Here is a 22,861-nt window from a genome sequence, read left to right as displayed (position 1 = left end):
AGAGCAAATATTGTACCTGGGCTAAGATTCAGCTGGGAAGTGGTTAAGTCAGCAACAACAAAGCATTACCTAAGGACACTCAGGTAGTCAGTGAAGAGGGCTACAATGTCCTGTTCACAGGTTTTGAAAAGACTACAGACTTATGTAGCACAGGACAGCTACTGAAAGCAGTTTATTCTAAAGGTCTATGTCCTCCTTCCTAGGGCTGCAAGACACACAGCCTAGTAAGAAACTGAACAGACAAGAGCCATTTATGAAAAAGGGAGTTTTATAAAACACTAAAATGGCATTTTGATGGCCTGTCAAACACTGAGAACAATGCACAATTCTCATGATCACTAAGCAATTTATCTATTAATGCTTCACCAGCAGCTGACATGCTGATGCAAAACAATACACTGCTGGCTTGTACAATCCCCTCCTCAATTTACTTACAAAAGCACAACATCAGGGATTTAAGAAAAACAGATATTTCAATTAACTTCAGCTTTGCTGTTCCTTAATCTTCCAAGAGTAGCTTCCCCCCACCAACAGTGAATTTGCCCCTGGTATTTTGCACAACAGTATATGTTAACTTTTGGCTTGTGAGCTACAGGAACAGCTGTAGCTTTCCTCTGGCTGCATCTGTTCATTTGATTACAAGGATCACATGGTATCCTGTCCACTTGCCAGCCTAATAGCTCCCTCCAGCTCAAGCAACCTTGCAAGTCACAGATCAAGCTTGCTTTTCAATAACAATCACTGACATTTGCCTGAATATAGCAGCCAGGGCTACACAAATTACTCAAAAAAAATGAATAACAAAGCCAATGTTCCTCAGCTCTTTCAGGGTTCCAGCAACATTTTATTAACTGGAGGTGGATTATTTGGAGAGCTTAATCAATACTCTGTCTAATCAACTCTAGCAAACACAAACCAGCCAGGCTGGAACCACAGAAATTCACACGTGCCTGTGCTGCAGAAGGGAAGCCAGGTCCTTATTGTAGGAAGTAAGGAAGAAACTCCAGAGATGAAACTCAGTCACACTTTGCAAAAGCAAAAGGGAGGGAGGTGGTTTTGTACAAGTCTGTGCTGCAGCCACTGCAGGGTTATTAGTTCTCCAGGAGAGGATGAGCATTCCTGTTGGCACATGTACCACTGCAGACATCTTCAGAGGATCTTGGAAACAAGCTTCTCTGTAACACATGCTCCTAGTGCACCCTTGATCTGGAGAAAGATGCCCAACCCACCCCCAATTCTACCTGAAGGGCAGCTCCACCACTGGCAGCAAAACTGCTACCACCACCTCTGCACTGTAGGTTCCTTCATTTGCTCTTCTCTCTGCAGGCTGAAGCAGAAAAGGAGGCAATAGAAATAATCAAAATATAGGAAAAAAAGAAAAGCTAAAATTGGTCACTAGAATTTCTTATATACCTTGGTGCTAAGGAACCTTAATCTAAAATGCTAAAGGATTTAGCTAGCTGGCTTTTATCCTTCAACATTATTAACCTGCTTCATAACAGCAGTAATGGACCTAACAAACCCCTTTGGGTAAGATCTGTGTCCATGCTCTACAAAAACACAAGTGCAGCAGCCTAAATTATAAACATCCTAAACCCATTCTGATCCTCCTCAGCAGAGCCTGCAGTTTTTATTATGCTAATCTCTCAATAATCTTTCATCATGCTGACTTGCCACTTTGTGATCTGCTTTACTGCAGTAAAACCAAGGTCACCTGGACTCGTGGCAGGTGCCTTTTCAAAGACCATATGCCACTGCAAGAGGCAGAAGAAAAAATACCTTGTCCTTAGAAACTGTTCAGAATGCCAACTTTCCATTTCTGCTACAGTTCTCACATCCATGAGCTGAATAAAAACTTACTTTCTTATGAAGAACAGAGGGTAGCCAGTGACAGCTATTATGAAATTTGTACACTGAAGAGCTGAAGACTTTGCTTCATCACTCTGAAGCTGGAACCAGAGCAACATCTTCAACAGGGTTTTTGTGTTTTTAAAGAAATGTGCAATTCCTATTCCTGTCTTATAAACTTGACAAGCTAGCAGTCAAAGCCTCACAGCAGAAAAAGAGACCTATTTTTAGCAGTGTTTGAAATACAGACCCTGATTTCGTCCGTTCAGTCATTTATCTAAAACATCCAACAATACATCAACCTTTCAAGGACAGAGACAGAGGCACTTGTTCAATGAGGCAAGACTTTCTTCAGTCTCAAGGCAGGACTACTGAGACAGTGCAAGCCCAGGCTGCACCTGCAGGACATCTAGCCCCAAGCTAAGAGCATTATCCTTTTTCCCCCTCGACACCAAATTCCACAATTCACAAGGAAAATGGTATTTCAGATCCCCCTCTGCACTTATTCCAAACAAGATCTCGCACACAGATGCACAAATAAATAAATCAGAGCAGTGTGGGGTTTTAAAAGCAGAACACAAGTTTATTTACAATCAAGTTCTTAAGGGCAGCTGAATAAATAAAAACTTTGCCCCACGTACTCTAATTCCCCTCTGCAGAAAGTGTCTGAACGAAAGGCTGGGTTAGAGGGAACCTGTCAGACCAGCTCCCCCAACCCAGCCCCTCCAAAGAACACACTTCCATAGTAAAACACTATTGGGAAAGAAGAAAATAAAGTGCAAATAAAAAGGCAGTAAAACGCTGGTGGCTTGTCTTGAGGCCCAGATGATGTGGAAAGGTTTGGCTGGATAGATATGCCAGGTAGCTCACACTCAGACACATCATGGTTTAGGGTGCCAGAAGAGGGACAGAGCTGAGACACCGCTCCGTACCACAGAGGGCTCCAGCGCAAATGGGAATATTGCACGTGTGCTCAAGAACGGGGCAAGTGGCCTGGAACTGCCAGCACCAAAACAATGGATTTGGGATTTGACGCCACTGCTCCCCTGTGTACTGACAGCCGCCAGGACAGGACGGATGAACAGAAAAAGGAACCAAACATCTGTATTCCAGGACTGAAGTCACAGGATTACTACATTCCTCATCACTGCAGCACAACTTCTAGAACAACCTCATCAAGCTTAGCTCTCTCCTCACACCCACTAATCAAACTGCCTGTGGTATAAAAAGATTAAAAACCTCCTATTTTGTGATGCCCAAGCTATTGAAGGGCATTTCAACACAAGGGTGCAGAAGTCCTGAAGAATAAACCGTTGCCTCAAGAACCGATACACAGAGTTCACAGGACAGTGCTGGAGAGCCTGTGCCAGGATCAGAACAGACCTAAACTGAGTTGATGACTCAAAGGCAGAGCTGTCAGAGCCATGGGAGACCCTCCTTAAAAGCTGTTTCAACACTTCAAACTGCCTAGGATGTGTTTCAGGATCTTCTCACCCCATGCCTGAACTAGGCCACCAGAACAGAACACAGGAGACAGAACATGCTTTAAGTCAGCATACACAATGACTTCTTTCCAAAGTTTCCACCTCAGAAGTGCTGTAGATACATTTGTGTGACAGGATATTTGGCACAGCTGTCTGGTGAGGAATCCCGCTAGTATCTTCAGCTCCACGTGGTGCACAGATACTGCAAGTAAAGGCATGACTAAGTAGAATTCTCCATCTACAACAGCTAATCCCATTCTGAGTCCAAGTGCCACAGTGCAGTTAGGGCCATGAGAAGTCTCTGACTCAGGCTCCTTTCTCCATTGCTTTAGAACTTCCCTCTGGAAAGCAAAGCCCATGTGCTTGTCAATATCCTGACTCTGGATGGATCTGGGCTCAGGTCTCCATGCTGTGCAGCCACGGACCAGCACCACCACATTCAGCCTTTCACCCTCCGTCAGTCAGAACTCAGACCACAGCACAGCCTTGTTTCCTTTGTCCACACTGACCACGTGGGCACCCGATGGTGACCATGTGACTGCATTGATAGAAGAACTGAAAGGGAAGGCAAGAGTAAGTTTAAAAAAAGCTGAATTCCACAACAGCACTTGGCACTGGAATGAAATACCGTAATACTCTTACTAGCAATTTTTAAAACCCCCACTTTCTCACATCTCAAGAGATTTGGGCTTTTAATAAGTCTGAGGGAGGTACAATTTTTACAAAACATAGTGAATGCACTTTACTAAAATCATATTTCAGTTTAACAACAAATCTAATCTTAATTCAATCTAGAGAATAGTGCCATGAATCCACAAAGACTTTGCATATTAATTATTCTCACATGCCAATAAAAGTTGCAAAGCTGTACAACTCCAACTTTTTGATAGCTCAGCAACACCCACAACCCAGATCCCCATCCTAGGCTGCATGTCCCACTTCCCTCACCTGTGATGCTTTGCAAGAGTCCTCTCCAATTTCCCAGTAAGCACATTCCAAATGTAGAGGGCCCCATCAGCTGAGCCAGCAGCCACATAGTTACCATCAGGGCTGTGAGATCAGACCAGGTGCAGAAGGCAAAGAACAATTTGCAAGTCAGCAATTTTCAGCACACATCATCATTCCACCCACAAATTCCTAAGCAAGCAACTTGGCATTAAATAGTCTTTTAGGAGTTATGTGTTATCACCTGCTAATACTAAGAAGTGAAAGCACTTTAAAATCAGAGCATTTCCAAGACATTGGATTAATATTTACAGATACACTCTGGCTTCACCAAGAGGTAACCTGGGACAAATTACAAACTCTGCCCCATTTTTCTTGCTGTAACTGGGGACCATGGCAGTCAAGCATCAGGAATCACTCCGTTTAGCTGGGGAAAGGTTTATCAGGTATCTTGTTTATGTCTGACCTTACCTGAACACAACTCTTGTCCAGTCAGAGCCACATTTGAATCCCTGGGCACTAAAAAGTTAGAATTAGATAACTGTTAACTCATTTATGAGAAGAGATACTTACTAAAGACAATGCTAAGGATTTCTGCATGGTTTAGAATAAACTCCAGCATCCCTTTATCCCAAATCATGTTTCTCATACACCCTTCTCTCAATGGGACCTGACGAAATTCTTTCCTTTAGAACACAGACTTCTAAGCCAAGCTCCCTTCTTTAAAGAGAAACATGTGAAGATCCATTAGAGCAGATCTTTGCTGCTTCTAGACATTCTAGAGAACTTTGCCATGTAGAAAAAAAAAGTAAGGAGACTGCTCTCTTCACAGAGGTCCTGGAAACCACTCCAGAACTAAGGGTATCCTTAGGTACAAGGTGCTGAAATTCACAGTGCTCCAGTGAGGAATACACCACCTGAACGTCTGCTTGACAGCACCGATGCGCAGATCAATGATCTTGAGTAGATCATCACGGGAACAGGTCAGAAGCTCTGTTCGCTCCGGGTTCAGGTCCAGAGCTGTGATTCTTCCAAGCAACTCCAGTTCTTTTACTATGCTTTCAGTCCTAAAGACGGAAAGAGGAAAGAAAGAAAGCTCTGAACTAGGGTCCAGAAGCCAAACTAGTGCATCAAAACGTTGACTTATCCCAATGTGTAAGAGAAGAAAAAGGATTACTGGTTTATTCTTACATTTCGTTTCTTTCCCAAGCTAGATCCCACCTTGTGGACAGCATTTCCAGCAAACAGTTAAGACATTACTTTCCTCACAACCCCACCCTAGAACAGCAAGTACTGACCAATGAAAAATACTTCCCAGCAAGTAGGCTGTCTTTTCAGAAAAGAAATGGCATCCCAAAAAACAAACAAACAAAAAAAAACCCCAAACCTATAATACCAAACAGCCAAAAGGAGTAACAAGAGTCTCTTTAATGGCTTTTGCCGCTTTTGTAACAGTCTCCCCAGCAACCAAACTCAGGAAGAAGAGCTCCCCACTTCAGATTAACTTGACAGCAAACCCATAACCACTAATACACCATAACCTCTCCTACAATAGTTTTACCTGATGTCCCAGAAACGAATTTTCTTATCAAAATGTCCACTCATTACACACTGCTCAGTACACACGATGTCATTGCAGCTAGATCCTGCAAACACTGTTTTTATACCTAAAAAGGAGAAACCAATGGCGACATGCTTAAATTCACATTGTCCAAACTGATGAAAACTGAGACAAAAAATAATCCCTAAACCCTCCCCATACAGTGGCCACACAGAGCAGTGCCCAAGGAGTGGCACAGGACAAACAGTCTTAAAATAATCCTGATTAAGTCTTAAACCTCTCTGCCCTTTCTCAATCTCCTTTGCTGGGACTTGAAAAGTTCCTATGACAGCTGCTTTACTTCCATTTCATATTTAGTCAGCTATAATTTGCTACTATTAAACAACATGAATCTGTCTCCTTGACCTATGTTTGCAATTCAGGTATCAAGGTAACTTTGACTCTTAAATGCTCTCTCAGTGCAAGCAAGTTTAAGAGCCACCAGTAGGAGAAAAAACCAAGGAAATAAGGTGTTGCTTCCAAAGAAAAACCTCTATCTAGAAATTCCTTCATTTGAGATGCTGAAATTTTTGGTATGTTTCCAAGAGACACTTCCATCCACCTCAGAGTTAAAAACCTGGCCTGGCTCCAAGTTTTCAGTGGAAGACTAAAATACCCATTCCCACACTGGTAAACAAAGAACACTCCCAAAAACAGCTGCCCTCAGTGTAATAGCATTAACAGTGCTTCCTGCACACAGGATTTCTTAATCCAGGTAACAGGCAGAAAGAATTCAGTTACTAAAAGAATAACAGAAAATGGGATGACTGCTAGCATTTTCTATTTTTATACTGGCAAGAAGATTCAATAATTGATCTGACACCAGACTACCAGGAGCATTCAGCAGAAGCACAAAACATGGATGAAAGGCAGAAGTTAGGCTTCCTTACAAACTTTGCTGCGGAGGTCCCAGAGCTTGAGGGTCCGGTCATGACTTCCCGAAACAATCCGTGCATTGTCCAGCAAGAACTTGGCTGACAGCACTTTACCACTGTGACCTGTAAGGGTGTGCTGGGGACACAAGATTGACATGAAAATGAGTATTTCTACTTTCTCAAATTGTAATTTGCATGTCTCCTGCTTTGCTTGGAAGAAAAAAAACAGCTATTACAGGTAAACAGAGATCACCATTGAGTAGGAGTGTTAATTATCAGAATCCAGCCTGGAACTAGGAAACACAGGTCACCTTTTGCTGCAGTTTCCCCAGTTACTCAGGAACCTGCCAGCTCCTTCCTCAACACTCTGAACACCTACATTTCATGGACAGATGGCAACTGCAACACAGCCTTGCAGGACAAACCAAGGGGATAAAGTATGCTGAAAATGGAAATTGTGCCTTTCTGCTTCCATATGGAGCTTCCCTCAAGGACACAACAGGGTATCGAGTCTCAACTGTTATTACATCTCAAAGCCTGAAAGCTGAGACAACCAGGGATTTCAGAAAAACTCCCTACAGCAGCTTCTTTAAGTGCAGAAGGAGGCTCTCTGGGGCTGAAAACATGAACCACATTCACTCAGAATTGCTCAACATTTACACAATAAATCACAAAATAGACAATGAATTACTAAAGTAAGAGTTATGAAAAACAAGACAGAAATCTTTGTAGATAGTTAAGATTTTTTTTTTTAAAATACTCAACAGAATATCAAATTACACAAAGCAATCTGGGCTTGGGGAAACACAAAATAAAACCCCTTAAGAATGGAAAGAAATGGGAGCTAAGTTTGGGGAAAACACCCAAAACCTGATACACAAAACACCATCCCAAAAAGACCACCTTGCCTTAAGGAAGGAACACAAACTCCAGCAAGGAGGATCTATCTTTCACTCTGCATCTCTCTTCTGCCCCTGCTGCACAGACATCACATACAGGTGTTGCATTTAGGCAGGGAGTTTTGGCAAAACTTACAGTGATTTCAGCTTTACTACCTCCTGTTTATGTGCAAGCCCTGAAGAGTCCACAGTGCTCACACTTGAATCAGAGAGGACTACTTCATCTTAGAAACAATGAGTGCACTCCAAAGAATTACAGGAAGATTATGTGAATGCCTGCAGGTGTAACTAACCTTTTGCAGTGAGTAATCTATGTCTGCTAAACTTGTATTCACTATAATCCACATCCAATCGTAGGTTTTGCAGCTAAGGAGAAGGTGCAAAAGAACTGATACTCTTCCCTTTCCTGAGATTTGACATCTCTACACTGAGAACTACCCAATGAATTACAGTGCATCTGCTGGTTATAACCAACACTGAAATCTCAGAAGATTTGAACATCAAAGTAGTATCTTACTAAAATAAAAAGTTGAGGAAAAGTGTACAAAGGAAATGACCATTTAAAAAGGCTCTTGGAAAGCTGTGAAACTTTTCTTTTGGTCTATCAAATGACTATTTTCAAATCAGAGCCAACTGTTAGAGAAGAATATGAGTACAAAGCACTTGGGAGGAAAGGAGGAACCTTTCAAAAGACATTCAGGATGATGTCCAACATGTTGAGGCTTGCTGTCTTGGACAGCCAGGCAGAGGGCTCCTTTTCAAGAATGCTGCTCCTGACTTAAAACAGAAGTCCCTCATTGTCTTCTGCAAAGCCCTTTTCAGCAGCCTGTCCTTTGAGAGGCTGAAACATTGAGATGGCTCTCCATAAATCTTAAGAAGCATTTAAAGTTTTGTACCCCCCAGAGGGGTACAAAAAAGTGTACACACACTTTATGTGGCAAGGTTTTTCTAGTGGGGGGTTGTATTGGGAAAATACACAGTAACTGGAGCTTCCTGCAAGGCTGTGTGGAGATCAACACTGTATTTTAGGTCTTGCTGTGAAGACCTTCAAGAGATAAAGAACCTCTCAACAAAAAGAACTATTAAAAGTGTCTGTAAATGCCCAACTTCCAAAACTGCCATGTCCCCATTAGACAAACTGAGAATACAAGACAGAAACAACCTTGCACTGCTTTACCTCACAAGACTCACCCGTAATCGATTGTCATCAACTGTCCAGATTCTGCTGGCAAAGTCATTTGAAGCTGCTAAGAGGTAAGAACCCTGTAAACACAAGATTCCTTTCAAATTCCTTCTGCTAGTCAATATGCAAACCAAATTAAAATATTTCCAATAAACCATTAAAACCATATTAGTGCTATTTTGTCAAAGGAAAAAAGGAATAAAACCAAAACCACAGTAGCAAATGCCACTATGGAAAGCTAATGTAACCCTCACCAAAGGGCTATGGCACCTGCTTCTCCTCAAAACAGAAGGGTTTGTACATGGCTATATTAGATTATAAAAAGAATAATGTATACCAATAACCAGACAGAAAAAGGACTTTCTCTTTATCTTTCTCTTCTACAAGAAAATGTGTTCTAGTTTACCCTCATCTGTTGTTGAGTTGTTTTCCTCTTTTTTGTATGTTTCTTTTTCTTTTTCAGAGGAAAAAAAGCCCTGCATCATCTACTCCCACTGCTTAGAAAGGTCTCAGAGTGGAATTAGCCTGATTCTTGCCATTTTTGTTAAAAGTCTAGCATTTTAAGCTAAGATCTCAAAAATTAAACCTGCCTGAGGAGAGAGAAATCAACTTCTTCATGGCTTAGGGCTTCCACAAGTCACTCATGATGGAGAATGGCCGCCACAAAATTTATGCTTGCACTCCTGTCCATCACAAAAGAATTTCCTGAATCCTTGTAAACCTTTGGTATCTCATCCAGGCAATTCTCATAGCAAGTGTGCTCAAGCAACTTGCCAAACCTCAGGACTAGTTTCTCCTGCAGATTAACAGCACATCTCTAATGAGCTGGTCAGTGTCCAAAAGAAGGATCCTCTTGGGTGTGTACCATAATTTAGCACATAGAATCACCAAGTGGCAGAAGTCGTATCAGTTTTGTGCTATGGAAGAGGTCTCAGCAGAAAAGTCAGATCACATGTCCAGTTAGACCAATCCAAGACCCCAAACTCCTTCAAGCAGGACTATTGGATGCTGATCTCAGTCATGTCTCCGCTGCTCCAGGTGAACATGACCTGAGCACATCTCATACTGTCAGCAAACACTCTGCCAGCCATACCATTGCTGTGCCATGGCTGGGGAGAAACTGCTGGGAGAAGAGGGCATGGAACTGCAAGTCTTGGGATAATCAGACCTTTTACTATTCATCACAGACCTCAGTAAAGCACTAATGGAAAAAAAAACTTCACAGAAATAAAGCCTCAGTGTATTTCATTCTTCTGTGCTGTTATGCCAGCTTCAGTGGAATGCTAATTTCTTACTTTAAACAAAAATCCTTAACATCCAATGTCTGAGCTGCATATCATCATCTGAATTGTAAGGCAAGGATCAGAATTACAGACTGCATCTTATCAAATAAAGGTCTTTTGTACAATTTCAGCTACTTTCATGTTTTAACTCATTTCCTAGGTAACTTCAATTAGAATGAAAACAATAGTAAAGAATATAATTGCATTAATTTATTCCCAACTACAAACGGTGGATATTGCACAGATACTCACAGCACTATCAAATTCTATGCTTGTAATCCCAGCGTTACTGCCAGAGAGGGAACCTTTGGGCTCACACCTATCTGCACAGAGAAAGATGAACAAAAACTTGAGCAATGGATTAGAGCAGAAGTTGATACAAAGTGACCCAAAATACGAATTTTTTTTAGCATCCCACCAGGCCCCAAAGCAAAAAGGTTTACCTCCCAAGACTTCCCAAAGCTTAACCCTCCGGTCCATGCCTCCTGTTGCTAGTAACCGGGAGCCAGGGCTGAACTGCACCGCATTCACCTCCCCATCATGTGCATCCTGAGGAGGGGAAGGAACAGAACAGCCACCCAAAAGGGAATTAGCATACACACCCATAACCCACAGATCAGAAAGCTACAGAACTTGAAGGTTACACAGAATCACAGCTGTGCATCTTTCAGAGGAAATAAAGCCACAGACTGAAACCCTGCTGTGGCTGGTGGGCACAGACAACAAAAGGGCTGATCATATCGAAAGAAAAAACAAAGTGAAGAAAAAACAGCAATAAGGACTCAGCAGCAGTAACAAACTACCAAAAGCCTTATAATGCTTCCTAAGCTTAGGTTCTTAAGTCACACAAGAAAAAAAAAAGGAAAGAACAGGACAAAAACCAGTTACAGGTGATGTGCTGCAGAAGGAAAGTAACTTTTCATTCCTCCATCTAGAAACAGCTATGGAACATGATCCAATCAGTTCATGCAACCATGGAACAATCAAGTCAGGCATGAGTTAAGCAGGTCTGCTAGGAAACAGCACAGCAGATGCACTGCATTCACTGGGTGTGTTGGTGATTCTGCAGTACAAGTGTGACAGCACCTGACTGGGTGTGTTGGCGATTCTGCAGTACAAGTGTGACAGCACCTGCTTGCAGAGGACTTGGGCTTAAGCTGTGCCTCCTCTCTGCAGATGCACTGACCCCCCAGCACCCCTGCTTCTCACAGCTTAATGTTCTGAATTCTTGAACTTTTAAAACCTATGATAATTTTAATAATAATTCATTTTTTATTCCTCTATTCATTTCACAGCTTTATACTACTTACCTACACAGTATTACCACCACAATTGTAATTATTCTTTAAGTATTCTCAGGGCCTGCTCTTTCAAAACCAGCTTTTCTGGAAACCTGTACTTTTATGGAACTTGTGGCTTGAATGTGATCTGCCAGCTCATATTTAAGGCTAATCACACTTCAAATCTGATTTTTCTGCAAATGCAGAGGACCCACTCACAACAAAACTGGTGAAAGGCCTTGCCTAGAAGCTATGCCTGAAGTGACTATCTTTTCCACCTCCTACTTGCCTCTCCAAAGGTAAGCCCAGTCTGCTCCCTGCCACAGAGCCCTTGCATTAATTCCTAGAATGCTCTGCCAGACCTAGATGTGTCTTGACCCTCCACCTGGGCTGAAAACACTGGAGCTAAAGCCTAATACCTCCTCACCTGATGCCCCCTATTCAAGCCAGCTCCAGCTGCCATTTCAGTCATGACCCTGCTCTCACCTGAGGTGACATTGCCACTCCCTCCATCCACAACTTCCACTACAGAATATGGTAACAGGGCAGGCAAAAATACACATGCTTCCCTGCTGCAGTGAGCCATACTGATACTCTGGATGACGAAAATCAGTCATTTAATATCCATGAAAAATCCAGGTCCAGCTCTGGAGTGCCTAAGAAAGCTCCAGAGGCATATTCAAACAAGCAGCTGCATTACAAGACAACTTCCTTTCAGCCACAAGACAATGCCCTGCACAGAAACTTAAGTTTTGTTTTGTAAGGCCAAAGAACACACAAAGGAGGTCTCAGCTTGAAAACCTTTGATCATGCACAGCCAGTGAGGACACCCCATCACCATGAGCTCCTCTTCACCAGGTTTGTTGGATTACATTTGGTGCCACAACTCCTTTTTCTGTGGAGAACTGGAACTGAATTAATCCCAAACTGTCAGCAATCTCTTCCTCCATCACAGCTCTGCTATGGCATGATAGAATAGGGACTGCTGGGAGCCAAAGGGTAATGGGGTGGAATTTCCCTGTGCCCTCAGAAAACTTCTTTGTCATCATCGACCTCAGTAAGACAGACATTGAGCACACTGGCTCTGAGAAACATGTGGGGTAAGAATTAAATGGAATAGAATGAATGCTTCTACCGAACCAAGAATTCCTTCCTGTTTGGCAGCGCTAACAGAAAGAGTCTCAGGATATCAGTTCCCACACAGGGGATTCGCTTCCTCCAAAACCAAAACAAAGAATGGCAGAGCAGAGAATTCCTTCTGTACTCACAAAGACACAAATGGCAGTAGTGGGCACTCTCACTTCTTTACTGGCACCTGGATGTGGCTCTGCATTATCCTGGGGTGCAGGGAATGAGGACAGAGAACGCCTCCTGAGAAACAAAGCAAAAACATTTTAAAATGAGAAATGAACACTGCTTCTCTTGAATTCATCCTGATGTCTACCTGTCAATTAACTACTCTGTACAGAAAGTAAAAAATGGGGAAGGTTCTTTTAACATCTTTTTTTTTCATCCCATCTTTCAAAAATTACATTTGTCATGTAACACTATATTCACTTATGGCTTTAGATATTTCACAGTTCACCACATAAGTTACCTAAACTGATTACTGACCTCATTTTGGAACAGTGTTTTAATGTTCTCAACAGGAAGAGAAACATGGGACTGGCTGCAGCTCCATTGTTACATCTAGGAACACTCAATACCATTTCAGCACTACATCCTAGGCAGCAAAATGCTCTGTTCCAAAATTTGGGCTGCTCTATTTAAGCAAAGACATCCAACTACTGCAGAGCTTAGCTTAGAAGGACTGGCTCCACTCTGGATACAAAGCACAGAACTCAACGACTAATTTTAATTAACCCTACTAAAGGAGCAAAGTGCAGTGGAAAGTAAGAGCAAAGCCCATATATTCTCCCCAGAAAGAGGGGCTCATTCCCTCTCTCACTGTTGATAGCTTCTAACCAGAGTTATCAACTGCAGAATCTAATCAGCACAATGCAGCTGGGTTCCATGTTACTTCAATGGAATACAATCACATGCTGGACTAAGAGTGGATAATGTTTTCACCTGGCAGTATCAGAAGACTGATGTCCCAAAAGGGGAGACTCAGACAGACTGGAGGGAAAGGTCAGAGGTCAGCACACGGCAAGATGGAAGAAACAGGAAGTTGAGGAGAACAAAAAAGAAAAAAAAAAAGAAAGGCAGAAGCTAGAAGGAAGGCTGGAAATACTTGTTTGCATTCCCTGCATCACCAAGATTTTGGTGTACATTGAAACCAATAAACAAAACAAGGAGGTGAAAGTGTTCTAACCTACCCAAAGATATTACTGATAGAGTCCAGAAGGCCTCCAGCTGGCTGGGAGAGTCGCTTACTGAAGGAGGGGAGGACAGGTTTAAACCTTGTGAATAGCTTCTCCACATAAAGATCAATACAAACACATTTCATAGCAACATGTCTCCGGAAAGACTCCCTCCCCTCAGACCCAGCCCAGAGACATAGAACACCAAGGCAGGCACCAGTGCAAAAGTCATCAGTAACTACCACTCAGAACACATTTTGTGGGTGAAGTTTCTTCAGTGTCCCTTGACCTCACCCTGTGAGTTGCTGGGTTTAGATAGAACAGTCTGCCAAGTCTAAAATTTCAATCAAATTAATCCATGATCTCACATAACTACCTCTTACTTTCCACTCACTGCTATTTTAGAGAAAGAACAAGATGCAGTTAATCTAGGTGAAGATTATTTTCAGCATTTCAGATAAACCCAGCTATTTGCAAATAGCTATTACTATTGTGATATCAATATTCACACTGATATCTTGTAAGGTAATGGAGGCATAAAACAACAGACATTGTAATAGCCACATTATTAACTATAGTTTTTAAATATTTGTTTTAAAGATTAAACAAAAATTTTTCAGGCACTAGGGTAATTCAGTTAAAACAGCAAAGGAAAACCAGCATGGCACAGAGAGTACAGTACATGAGTTTCCCAGTGCTCTGGTAGAAGCACTAAACTGTGTTCCATCTAAAGGCCACTAGAAACCTAAGTTACATTCCCAACATTGTTCCAGCTCTACTGTGCCCCTTGTTCTTCCTCAGTGACATGCTACAAGAACGTCCTGGTCACAAACCTGGACGTCCGGCTGACAGCTCGCACTGGAGACGTTTCCTCAGCTGTGTCAGAGGTTTCATCTGCAAGCACTTCGATGTCATCATCCCTGCTGAAGTGAGAGAAAACACCTCCTTTTCAATCAGCCACTGACAGCAGCAACTGACAGGATGGCACTGTTCCAGGGCCTGTCAGTTCCATGCCCAGCACACCCCAGGTTTCTGGAGCTGTAGCAACACACAGGTGGATCCAGATAATACACACTGATGCAACTGCCAGTGATGTAATTGAACACACAGTGTCTGAAAACAGATATAGACAGCAACTAAATTTCAGGTTTATTCTTTCCAGCTGCCAATTCCACTTCACTGACAGCAGTGCTGGATTTCCACATCCCCTTGTTTCTGTTTTCAGACCTCCTTTTCAGGTTCTCTTTACTACAGGCATCCTATTTCAGCCTGTAGCACTAACTACACACAGCATTGTAACAACCCACCACACTGGAGCAAGGCTTCACTACAGAGTGAATGATATTTGCTGGAGCAGTTACACAACAACAAAAGCATGATTTACTGCAACACCAAGTACAGGTGATATCAGCACCTTTTTTGCTGTTTCAAAACAAGCGACTGTTAAAGAAAGCACAAGAGGTTAATTGAATTTTCCTGCTTCACCTACACCAAAGACACCCTGATACTTTCTACACTGTTGTACTTCAGGTAGGGCACCATTAAGTCTGAGAGATGTTTTTGTTCACTCCATTAAAGTGTTGGTGGTCAGCTGAACACAAGTGTGAGGTTCCAACCCACGTACAATAATTTAATCCAGCTAAATTACCATGGGCTCTGACAGCCTAGTATTTTTCCCTTCAATGATGATTTTTCCTCCACTGCTGATTTTACAGGACAAACTATTTATAAACACACTTTACTAATGCCAATTCACTGAAGAGAATTCAGCATTTCAATAACCAATTTGTGCCATGAGACAACACTCAGCTGCAAAAGCATTTAAAAGGACAAAACCAACTAATCTCTCATTTCAGAATATAGCTGCACTTTCAATTCTAAGATTTTGGAGGAGAGTATACGTGAAAAGACTATAGAAAATATCAGGCTGGTGTTTCAAGAAAATACTATCAAGTTCTGCCAATATTCATTTATTAAAATCTAAAGTTTCTGCTATTAAAACTTTGTGTACCAAAAGAACTTTCCAAGTTAACAATGTATTTTTAAGTAAATATAAACACCAGGGCACACCCCCTGAAATTGTGCAGTTTTTCCCTTCAGTAAGCAGCACATTTACACAACACACTCTCAAACTAAAATCATCAAGAAGAAATCAAAGCCATCTCTGAAGCAGAGTTTGAGTAGCATCCAGAAGCAATTATGCTATAGGGTGTCTCATACTCCCTTTCCACATGCCCCTCCTCCCTCTCCCAGCCTTTTACACAGCCTCCCTTCCAGAGGGATGCACTGCTTCTGTCCTTTGCAAGGGCTTGCAGCACAGCACTTAATTTGACTCTGATGTGAACATAAAGAGAAAAGATCTCCAGAAAAAGCTTGCAGGCTGCTCTGGCATCACTCAGCAGGGCCCAGGAGCAGAGCATCAGATGCAGCTGTTCTACACTGGGAAAACACAAACACCCCGATCAGCCCAGCTCAGAGCACCCGCAGCTCCCACTGCCCCCTGCAGCCACCTGGTCCCAACACCACCCAGAGCCAAACACAGCAGGGCAAGAACAAGGGACTAGAGGGATTTCTTTTTATCTTGCCAGGTAAAGTGCTCCACTGTTTTTGCCTTAGACAATAAATCCCTGCCAGTATGGAAGCTGTGTATTTTCACCCAGGTTAAATCACTCAGTACCATTCCTACAGGAAACCCTTGAGCATGTTTGCAGTCTAATATTTTAAAATCCAGGCATCTCCAGAGTAACTGTTCATTATTTCACTGTTTCAGGAAAAGCTATCTTAAAGACCAAAGGCACATATCTCAGTATAAAAACATTCTTGTAACAACGTCTACTGACCATATGAACCATTCCTGGGACTTTCAGTCCAAGCATCTATTTTCAGTCCTAAAAGAGCTCCTTCTTCTGCAAGTTCAGGTAGGGAGAGTTACTGCACATTCCTGACTTTACACAAGAAGTGCAAACACTCCTCTACATCACCCAATTTAGGAGTAACAAAGGTACCATTTATCATGCTTCTGCATAAACCTGAGGCATAAACTGATGAAAGAGACTATAAATCAAGACTGCTTACGGTTCAACGGGCAAGGGTTCTTTGGCAGCTTCTGCCAGCTCCTTCTGCAGCCTGGCCTGGCGTCTCCTAAGAAAGAGAACCCAAGGTTATTAAAAAAAAAAAAAAAAATCCTTAATCCCATTCCAAAGGCTACCCTGCACAGTTTTGATGGGCCTCATAAGATTAAAGAAAAAAAAAAAAAAATCAGTCCCCTGCTCTAATTTTATCCTGATTTTCAAGATACTCTGAGCAGGAGAAACAGTTTTCTTACTGTGAGTAGCAAAGGACAAGATCACTCAAGTGAGGCAATGAGGCAAAGTGAACCTATAGCCCTTTATGATCCATATGAATACACATTAGCTTGGAGGGTAAGAACTTGCCAAAATAATGATTATGTTAGTGAGGCTAATACAAAGCTGCCAGCTACTGTGAGACTTGTAATATAGATCAGTCTCCAGGTATCATTAGCTGGCAAGTAAGCTGAAACAATTCAGAAGAAAAATTATTTTTCAAGTAAAAAAATACATAATTACAAATTACTTTTACAGTAAGTTTAACATAGCTAAGTCTCATGGCAGGTGCTTATTCTAGAGGAATGCAAAAAACACTGGACTTAGTCAAGTCAAAAAAGGGTAAAACTAGGAGCAGTATAAGATGCAATATGAACAAGAGAAGCCCAAATCTAATAGCAGCAAAATTCCACAGTTTCTATCTGATTTATGCTGAAGAAACAAAAGAACATGTTTTATTCATTTAAAAGACAGGAATGTTTTAATGCAGCGTCAGCCTGTGTTGGCTGGAAAAAGCAGGACTCTCACTGTGTTGTGCAAGAACAGAGATCTCAGAGGTCAAAACTAAATCTGGTTTTATCCTATGCACTTCTAACTGAAAAACATATCAGTTTTATCAAACAAAGGTCATGGATCTCACCTTGAATCCTTTTCATTTTCTGCATTCAAACGATTGGCTTCTTGTGCTTTCTCTGCCATCCAACGTGAGACCAGCTCCTGGTTGTCCTCAGTAGTTTTCCTTAGTTTCTCCTCCAAGGCATTGAAGGTGATCTGGAGAGCATCATATTCATCTTTCAGTGTCTGATTAGCCCGCTCAAGATCTTGCAGTTTGCTACGCAATTCCTGGCACTCTGTTTCCAGTTCGGAAATCTTTTGCAAATACTCTGCAATCCTGGAATGGCAACAAAACATACAAAACCATGAGGATCTCCTTTGGGACCTGTGCCATCTTCCTTGTGCTGTTTGCACAATGCCTCACAAAGGCATTTTTAGCCCTGGGCTAAGACTCCTAGAGAATATTATAACTCCAATAAAAAACTCCATCAGAAGTCTGGTCACAGACAAAACAGTTCTTACTCACTTGGCTTCATTCATCTGCATCTCTTTGTCCTTCTGCTGCATTTGGTTGTTCAAATCGATTACAGACTGGGCCAGCTGGGGAGAGGAGAAAACTTTCTTTACAAACTGCAGGGATGTCAGTGGACAACATACTGAGCAGCCTGCAGTACAAGCACAGACTAATCTAGCATTAAAAGCATGGATCACACGTTTCAGGTCTTTTTTACCCCAGCTTTCTATGCAGATCTGCTACACAGGTCATTAAATCAGAGAATCCACTTTCAAAAATAAATTGTCAAGAAGCTGCTGTCCTTTGATGTCTCGCTCTCTTCCCTCAAAAAGTTTCATTAATAGTCAGATCAAACAGAATGTATATTAGGAAGAAATTTTAGTAGTGGAAAAATCAATACAGAAATTAAAAATTGTCAAGTAAGTAAACAAATGAGTACTGACAACCAAGAAACAAATTAGGCCTGTTAGGGCCAGGACAGCCATTTCAGGAGAGACATAGCTCTCACTGTGAACACAGGTGCACCAAGAGTTTTCTCACAGAGGAAGTTGCTGGTGGAGTGCCTGCAGAGTACAGGGAACAGAGAGGCAGAGGCCAATACTGCCAAGCTGCAGCTGCCAGCTCACACTTTACCCAGCAGCACGGCCTCAGCTGCCCAGGAAGAAGGAAGATTGATTTCTGGGAAGAGTGCCTGCCTGTGTAAGTGGTTTTAGGACACCAGGTTGGAAGTAAAGAAACTATTCTGAGTGCCCTAACCACTTGGTGCACACCTCCTAGAGAAAACAGTCTCCTCTTTGGAAAGCTCAGAACTGCTGACAGGAGTTTCTCCACACCTCCAGTGCAGTGTAATCCAAGGAGCATTTTCCAGGCTATCCACACCTTTTCCCTATGAAAGTGTGCAGTCCCATCAGCTTTCAGACTCATTCAGTCCACTGCTGTGCTTTAAAAAACCCAATTCTGCTGCTGAAATTCCCTATCTCCTGGTCAAAAAAACTCCAAAACAGAAATCCAACACGCCTGGCTTTTCCTCTCCTCCAGGCCCAAGTTACAGAATGTGTCAATGTTACAGAACTCCTGGGCTCTGAACCAGCACTCCCCTTCCTACCTAGCACCATGGCTCTTTCAATCTTGGCTGGTGCTGCAAAGTGAGACCAGTAAAACCACAGCCCCCTATGCCCCACTCATTCTAAGTCTTTCCAAGTTACTAGTGGTCATATACAGCTCTGTGGCCCAGAGCTGTATATGACCTCTCCTCCTCTAATAGAACTAAGAACCTATTAATGAAGCAGAAAATTCAGACTTAATAATCATGCTATGCTGACAATAGAAGCTCTCATCTCCTGGTGACAGTATTACAGACCAGCCTCTGTCTGGTTGGTTTTAATCATCAGAAATTGGGGAAGCTTAAAAAGGCTCTAGATGAAAGGAGGAAAAAATGATGATTAATGAGCCTGGTAAAATCATGGTCAGGCTCCCAAAAGGCCACATATGGACCACAGAGAACATGAAACTTTCCAACCTCGCCACGTTTCTTGTGCAGCTCAGTCAGCTCCTCTTGGTGCTTTATCTTCAGCTGGGCCAGTTCCTGCAGCTGAGCGTCGTTCCATGTGCTATCGTGTCCTGGGCTGAAATTGGACAGAGAAGAAGAGGAGATGTCCCAAACTAGAATCCAGTCCTTTCTGTGCCTTTGCCAGGGTCCAGACATTGCCTCCCTTGGAAGCTCTGTACACCAAGGACACAGGTGATTCATAACAAACCAAATCACACAGTACTGGAAAGTTACATCTTCTGAGCACTAGATTCACTTTTTGTACATTTATAAACCGGTATTCAAACTCCAAAGGAAGATAACTAGCCTTTGTTTATATTTGCATGAAGATGATTGAGTCTTAAAAGCACACTCTCTAAATTCTGGAACAATTACAAATATTTTACCATCCTGATTTGTTCTGGAGGGAGCTGGTAGACCTTGAAGATGGAAGATGTCTGGAGAAGGTACAGAACCAAAAGTCAGGAAACCAAGGGAGTATTCCCAGGCTTTGGGGCTTACAGTCTCAGGTGTGGCAAGTCACTCCTCCATTGGACTGCCTATACTCTTTTTGTGCATAAGTTTTGAAGTGGTTACTAACTGTGTTTTTCAACACTATTACTGTGAGATAATCTTGAATTTTTACATATCAGAACATTTACATCACCCTTCAGCACAAGTGCTACTCCCAAGTTAAGGAGGAAGCTTCCCAAGAAATCCTATTAAAAAGCAGGCACAAAACACCTTCCTTTTGACATCTGGTGCTTATTTAGGACTAACACTTTGCAATCATGGTTTATTCTGTTCTACCCTTTCATGTGATGACACAGATTGAAAGAAACTAAGCCATTAAATCATCCTATACTCAATAGAGCAGAAAAACACTGGAAGTGTTACAAGGCAAACAGACCAGGAGCAGCAGCTCATTGTGGTCGACCTCTGTTCCATGAGTTTATGATAAATCAGCTTCCTTCCCAAACCTGGCCAGATCTTTCTGTGCTACATACTCTAAACCTATTGTAACTTCATAACAAGCTTAGACACAGTTGTAAGCTATATTTAGTCCAAGAGAATTTCAGTTTGTTGTGTGCCAAGTCACTGTAGGGGTCTGGGAGCTGTTTGTGCGCAGCATCAAACAGTGGTTTAGGTTACAAGGTGTACAACAAACTGCTGTTGACTAAAAAGGAGCGTTACATACCTGATCTCATGTCTGCCCTGCATGTCATATTTTTCTGCTTGAAGTTTATCAGCCAGCACTGCATGAAGGTCGGATTTCTCCAGCAGCTTGTTATCTGCAGGAGCAAAAAGTGCACTTAACACAACCAGAAAGCAAATCCAGAGACCCATCTTCTCCTGCCTAGATCACTAGCTGTGATCTAGTCCCTTTAATTACTGTGACACAGCCAAATGCTACATGAGCCTCCACCACATCACTGTGTTCTCTCTCCTCTTTGATCTTAACAGGTTAAGGCACCATCCACCTACAACCCCAGGAATTCCTCATTAATCCAGATGCTGTGTGGGACTGGTCTTATGAAAGCTTAATAGAGAAAGAGAGAGCAACCTCTCAGGTGCATTTCTATCTGCTAAGCAGAGAGAGTTCAAAGTTCACACTCTAGAGATCCTCAAAGGATGGCAACCAGGAGAACAGGCCTGGCAGAGAGGCCAAACCAGCTCTGCTGTTTGTTTTCTCCCACAGTGTGTGGGGACCCCCCCTGCCATCCTGACACAGCTGAGGCAGGAGAGGGGCAGGCAGGAAAGCCCTGAACAGAGAGTGCTGGCCCCTGGATAGCTCCGAATTTTATAAAAGACCATGAGCAGGGTCAATAGCAGCATTGTTCTCGGTTCCACAAGCAACTGGGCGGGAATTGTGCAGACAATTCAGACATTCAATCACTGTCCAGAGCACAAAGTGCTTCAGCCTCTCAGAGAACTGAAACAACTACATATTTTCCTCGATAAAGCAGAAATTCCAGCTTTCCTGTTATTACAAACATGTCTCAAACAGTCCCGTGGAAACGGCTCGGCCGAGGCCCTTGGGACCCAGGGCGACCACGGATTTCCCACTTTTGAAGAAGAGGAGAAATCCCAGAATGATTCGGGCTGGAAGGAAGCACAGCGGGTCCCCAGCTCCCACCTCCCTGCTCAAGCACGGTCATCCCATAGCACACGGCACCGGACAGAATCCAGTTCTGGAAAACCTCCAGAGAGGAAGACTCCACACCCTCCCCACTGAGCAGACTCTCCCTGCACATACTGATGGGCATCGGTGAGGGAGAAGAGAAGCGCTACTTCGGCCGCGCCCCCGCCGGGCCCCGCTTACACTGGGCGATGATCTCCTCGAAAGCCTGGCGCTGTAGCCGGTCCCGCCGCCGCAGCTCCTCCGCGATGTGCCGCTTCCAGGGGGGGAACCCGGCGGCGCGCAGCCCCGACGCCATCTCCGCGGCAGGCTGGGGCGGAGCAGGCCGGGGCGGGCGGAGCGGACCGGGGCGGGCGGCGCGGGGGGGGTCAGAGAAGCGGCGGGAGCCCCCTCAGAGCCAGAGCCAGGCCCAGGCCCGCGGCCGTGCCCCCACACCCGGCATGGCGCCGCGCTACGTCAGGGGCCCTCGCGTCTGTGCGGCGCGCCGCGACCGCGACAGAGGCTGCCCCGCCACTGCCTGACGCCGTCCGCCCGCCTCCGGCGCCGCCGACCCCAGCACCGGTGTGCCCAGGCCGGAAAGCGCCGCGCGAGATCGCGCTGCAAACGCGGAGGCGGGGTCGGCCTCAGGCGGGAGAACAGGCGCTTTCTGAGGCGAGGCGGTCCCGCGCCACGCCATTTTGTGCCCTCTGTTTAGGCGCCATCTTGAGAGTGGCCCTACGACCACGTTGAGCAGGGCCCTGTCGCCATCTTGAGAGTGGCCAACCCACCATGTTGAGGCCCCGGCAGCCCCGCGGTAGCGCATGCGCACAGGCTTCCCGCTGTGGGGGGCGATGGCCGGGCCATGTCCGCTGGGCCGGGCCGTGCGCGTGGATTCACAGAGCCCGAGCCTTCCGCAGGGACACCGCTCGCAGCTCAGTGTCACCGCAGGACCGGCAGCGCTGTGTTGTGCCAGTGGCACCGGCGGGGCTTTGGTGAGGTGAAGGGCTGGTGTCCACGTGACAAGGGGACTGTCCGGCCTCGGCAGCTCCCGCCACACCTCTGCCTGCCACTGTTAAAACACGGGTGTTACTGTGAGCGAAC

At 43.8% G+C, this 22,861-nt stretch overlaps 1 protein-coding gene across 7 annotated transcripts; it reads right to left on the bottom strand.

Annotated features, from left to right (window-relative positions):
- Nucleotides 1–2,424: 2,424 nt before the first annotated feature.
- On the bottom strand, nt 2,425–22,215 carry ATG16L1 (autophagy related 16 like 1). 7 transcript variants are annotated; one of them, XM_084212631.1, is made up of 19 exons: nt 21,965–22,215; nt 20,840–20,933; nt 19,633–19,738; nt 18,126–18,199; nt 17,685–17,936; nt 16,776–16,841; nt 14,534–14,623; nt 13,716–13,772; nt 13,468–13,515; nt 12,666–12,768; nt 10,561–10,666; nt 10,370–10,440; nt 8,843–8,914; nt 6,768–6,888; nt 5,839–5,944; nt 5,195–5,344; nt 4,749–4,796; nt 4,281–4,382; nt 2,425–3,887 (listed from the first exon to the last, which is right to left on the bottom strand). In XM_084212631.1, the coding sequence occupies exons 1-19, from the start codon at nt 22,077–22,079 to the stop codon at nt 3,794–3,796; spliced, it is 1,875 nt and encodes a 624-aa protein (XP_084068757.1). In that variant the 5' UTR covers nt 22,080–22,215; the 3' UTR covers nt 2,425–3,793. The 7 variants fall into 7 exon arrangements, with proteins under 7 accessions (XP_084068757.1, XP_084068758.1, XP_084068761.1 ...); XM_084212632.1 differs by having other exon boundaries at nt 14,534–14,620; XM_084212635.1 differs by having other exon boundaries at nt 21,899–22,028.
- Between the last annotated feature and the right edge of the window lie 646 nt (nt 22,216–22,861).

The sequence above is a fragment of the Fringilla coelebs genome (genome assembly GCF_963513975.1).
Source record: "Fringilla coelebs genome assembly, chromosome: 10".
In the NCBI taxonomy this organism is placed as follows: domain Eukaryota; kingdom Metazoa; phylum Chordata; class Aves; order Passeriformes; family Fringillidae; genus Fringilla; species Fringilla coelebs.
Note: the sequence above shows the minus strand (reverse complement) of the source record. Positions and strands in the feature narration are given on the sequence as shown.

What these genes read in the sequence shown, in the direction of transcription:
- ATG16L1 (XM_084212631.1), bottom strand. Translation starts at nt 22,079, where the DNA reads ATGGCGTCGGGGCTGCGCGCCGCCGGGTTCCCCCCCTGGAAGCGGCAC. An exon ending in GGACCTCCGCAGCAAAGTTT is followed by an intron (nt 5,945 to 6,767) that starts GTAAGGAAGCCT and finishes TCTCCTTTTTAG; the next exon opens with GTATAAAAACAGTGTTTGCA. An exon ending in ATTCGTTTCTGGGACATCAG is followed by an intron (nt 5,345 to 5,838) that starts GTAAAACTATTG and finishes TTCCGTCTTTAG; the next exon opens with GACTGAAAGCATAGTAAAAG.